We start from the raw sequence: 3,827 nt of genomic DNA, 5'->3' as shown, positions 1-3,827 counted from the left end.
ACCTATAACTATAGTTATTAGAATTATCCAAGTCGGAGACTGTTGGATAAGGTGTCTAAGTCCATAACTATATTTTGTATGTACTTGACCCGGCTTGGCATTGTCCATTTGGGTTGCATGGCATCTCAACAATTGGATAGACAAAATGAAAATAAGGACACTTCTGATTTTTTAATATATTCTAATATATTAATAAGAAATCATATTATTTAATTAGTATGGATCAAGAATTAATTTGGAATTAATTTTGTGATCCAAAGAGATTAATTAAATATATGGGGATTGATTATCTAAATCTTCCATTCTTATATAGTGGGCTTATGGTCCATGATTCACTAGATTGGGCTAGGACCCATTAAGTGCTCTATGGATGCTCCATGGAGGTTAAAACCCATGGATCATGGGGGAAATGAAAAGACATGCACATTAGGGTTTACATGGTGTAACCTTACATGTGACACACTATATAAGGAACCTCATATGGAGCAAAATGGGCATCTTAGACACAAGTGAGGGCTAGCCAAATTTTGTGCTCAAGTGTACTTCTTTCAAGTTATTCCAAGAGTTGTGGTGTTGTGTAAAGCATTTGAGGCATCACATTTGGGGTGCTAGGCTCACAAGGTCTTTAGAAATCCAAGCAACAAGAGAGGTATGTCATTCTACTAATTTTTATATTACAAGTACCCCATGGTATGCTAGTTAGAATGAGAACCTTGGAAAAATCATATTTGCATGTATATTAGAGAAAACATAGATCCAAGGTCTTGAGGATTGCATGTACACCAAAGGAGTGTTAGAATGCTCAAAACCCATCAGAGTTTTACTAAAACAACATCTACCATTCCTATATTTATATGAACCATATAAGATGATTTATGGGAAGAAATGTTGAACCCCCACATATTGGTTGGAGTTGGGTGAGATTCAGATCGGAACTTTGGAAAATTTTCAAATTATGAAAGATAAAGTGAAAATAGTTTGTGATCATTTGCTGGTGGCACAAGAGAGGCAAATGAAGTATTTAGACTAGAAGCACATGCAGAACAAATTAGAGGTGGGAGAGAAAGTGATGTTGAAAGTCTCACCTTGGAAGTGGATTATTCGCTTCGGGAAACAAGGAAAGTTAGGAGCTAGATATATTGGTCCATTTTTTGTGTTGGAGTGTATCAGCGACCAGGCGTATAGATTGGATTTACCACCAGAATTAATGGGTATTCACGATGTGTCCTATGTGTGTTACTTGCAAAAATGGAGAGCTGAGGAACCAAGCATCTTTCCATTAGACGAGCTGCAGGTTGATGAGTCTGAACCATTATTGGAAGAGCCCAAATCAATCTTCGAGCGGGAAACTAAGCAATTGCAAAAGATGCGAGTGAAACTTGTGAAGATACTGCATAGAAATAAGAATGGAAGTGACATGACTTTGGAGCTCAAGGATGATGTGAGGGCTTGTAACCCTCGCATGTTGGCTCCAGTTCTTGATTTCGGGATGGAATCCTATTAAGGAGGGGAGGATTGTAATGACCTAAATTTTCCCACATTTCCTTTCTGGCTAGTTCCATTAAATTCTCATGTTAACTTAATTTCCTATTGTTTAAAGTGAAATTTTGGGGGCATAATTGTTAAAAGAAAAAATGTTTACTTGATCATGCATATGGGTCATATGGTCATTTTTACACACCTTGAGGGGCTAACATTAAATTTTGGCTCATAGTTAATACCACTCAACCCCAATTCAGGATTTAACAATCATTTGCAGCCAACAAAGCCTATTCTAAGCATCCATCTTATTGAGAAAGTATTCTAGTTTTTTTGCCACAACATGACATTGGGGCCAAGAACGTTTAGCTATACTAACATACATATATGCTCAAAAGAGCCACAAGCTACCCTTCCTAGATTCTTAGCAAGGATTCTCCTCGACCACTTTCCCACAACACTAGAAGTTTCCACTAACGCCTCTAGATGCCTCATGTATGCGAATTGTATATAATAAAATATCATATAGACGGTCGAATAAATGATTCTACGCTAAGACCACAACCAAACAAGGAACATGAAATAAGGCTAAATCAAGAATTTTAAGGCTATACAATACTAATCTTGTACAACTATAAATCATACACTTAGAAACTTAATAATATCAGTCTAAAATTCAAGTAGCACATACCAAGCAATCTATAGGCTCCGGGGCGGATTTAGGGGGGTCACTGGTAGCACCGGTAACCCCTAACTTTTCTGGCCGCAATGGAAAAAATTTCAAATTTTTTTATTTTTTCTACTATCGTGCAACCCCTATTGTGAAATTATGCGTCCCCCCTTATATAGGCTACAAGGAAACATAAAACTCAAGCTATTCTAACATGCAATTCCTAAAGAGATCCTTAGCCTATGCACTAGCATGCATTTCTAATAGTCCACATATCAGCAAATATATACAATAAGTAAGAATATTTTTGGAAGCACTTTCATGTCTGAGCTTCGGCTAACTATACCCAATGCATCTTCCTCGTTAAAAGTAAATTCAAGTCAGTGATCCATGTTCACGATCCCAGACCAACAATCAAACAAGAAAATGACAGGGAACCGAGTTCGTGTATCTAACCAAACAATAATTCTTAATACTTGTTCGAAATGTTGGTGAAAATTCTTGGATCCTATTTTGAGTTTGGATTCACATGTGTGTTCATCCAAACCCTCAAACCATGGCTCTGATACCATTTTGTAATGTCCCAATTCTTAGAATAATACTTTCATTTTAAACTAGAATAAACTCATATTTTCATTTGAACTATTCAAGGAAAAATTCTTTTTTTGTAAATTGTTGTTCCAAAATCATATTTATAAAGAAAAGTATCGTGAAATCTCAAATCATTAAACTACTGACAGGTATGTACAATGATGCCTTCACCTTCCCACAAAATGTCAAAGTAACTAAAAAACATTTAATCCACAACTACAAAACAAAGCTTAGTAAGTTCCCCAAAATACCCCACACGACAATACACACACAATGCATACACACGAGAAGTATAGCACAAGGTGAGATGGCCTCCCGAGCCTACAGAATCAATTGGACTGCTCTCCTGAGCCAACAACATCTAGTTGGACTGCTCTCCTTGGGCCTACATTATCAATTGGACTACTCATGTATATTGTCCTACAACACTAAGAATGACCGCCTAAACCCAACCATAATATGTCGACATATGCAAATACAATAACAAGAAAACACATGTAATCATAACACATCACTATGGCATGTAAACCTCCTAACACACAAAGTGTACATACTATAGTATAAAGTATACTGAGAAAATTCACCTGAGCTAAAGAACAGAAGCTCTAAAAGCAATCTCAACAATAGTAACAGCTACCCAAGCTACCTAAATCCAAACAAAAGCTATTCCTAAGTCAAATACTCATTTCTACCCATGTTGACCAAAAGTCAATGGTCAAACTCAACTTAGCGGACCACCACACCGTGGTGAACTCTTGGCCACTTCATGGCCATGTCAGGACAATACACTCGAGTGGTAGAGCACCATAATGTTGTAGGTCATCTTTAGAAATGTTTGGTCTCTAGCAGAATGTTATTTTATTCATTAAGCTTAATCATTAAAGACCTAGGCATAAAGATCAGATCTAATATCTAATAGTTTCATAATGGATAAAGTATCCAACTTTATCCTTTAGGAGGGTCCAAACAACGAAGATATACACCTTAAGTATCAAAGAGACCAAGAATGAATATTTCTCAATTTAATCCATCGATTCCAAGAACTTTACTTGATCAAATTACGGCCCATTAACATGAGATTAAAAAC

General features: G+C 36.5%; 1 protein-coding gene across 1 annotated transcript; it reads left to right on the top strand.

Annotated features, from left to right (window-relative positions):
• The first annotated feature begins 1,036 nt into the window (after nt 1-1,036).
• Nucleotides 1,037-1,504, top strand: LOC145040102 (uncharacterized). The gene has a single exon (XM_078988082.1). It carries the CDS (start codon nt 1,037-1,039, stop codon nt 1,502-1,504), a length of 468 nt encoding a protein of 155 aa, XP_078844208.1.
• The last annotated feature ends 2,323 nt before the right edge of the window (nt 1,505-3,827 follow it).

The sequence above is a fragment of the Lactuca saligna genome, chromosome 4 (genome assembly GCF_052625555.1).
Source record: "Lactuca saligna cultivar CGN05327 chromosome 4, ASM5262555v1, whole genome shotgun sequence".
NCBI classification, from domain to species: domain Eukaryota; kingdom Viridiplantae; phylum Streptophyta; class Magnoliopsida; order Asterales; family Asteraceae; genus Lactuca; species Lactuca saligna.
Note: the sequence above shows the minus strand (reverse complement) of the source record. Positions and strands in the feature narration are given on the sequence as shown.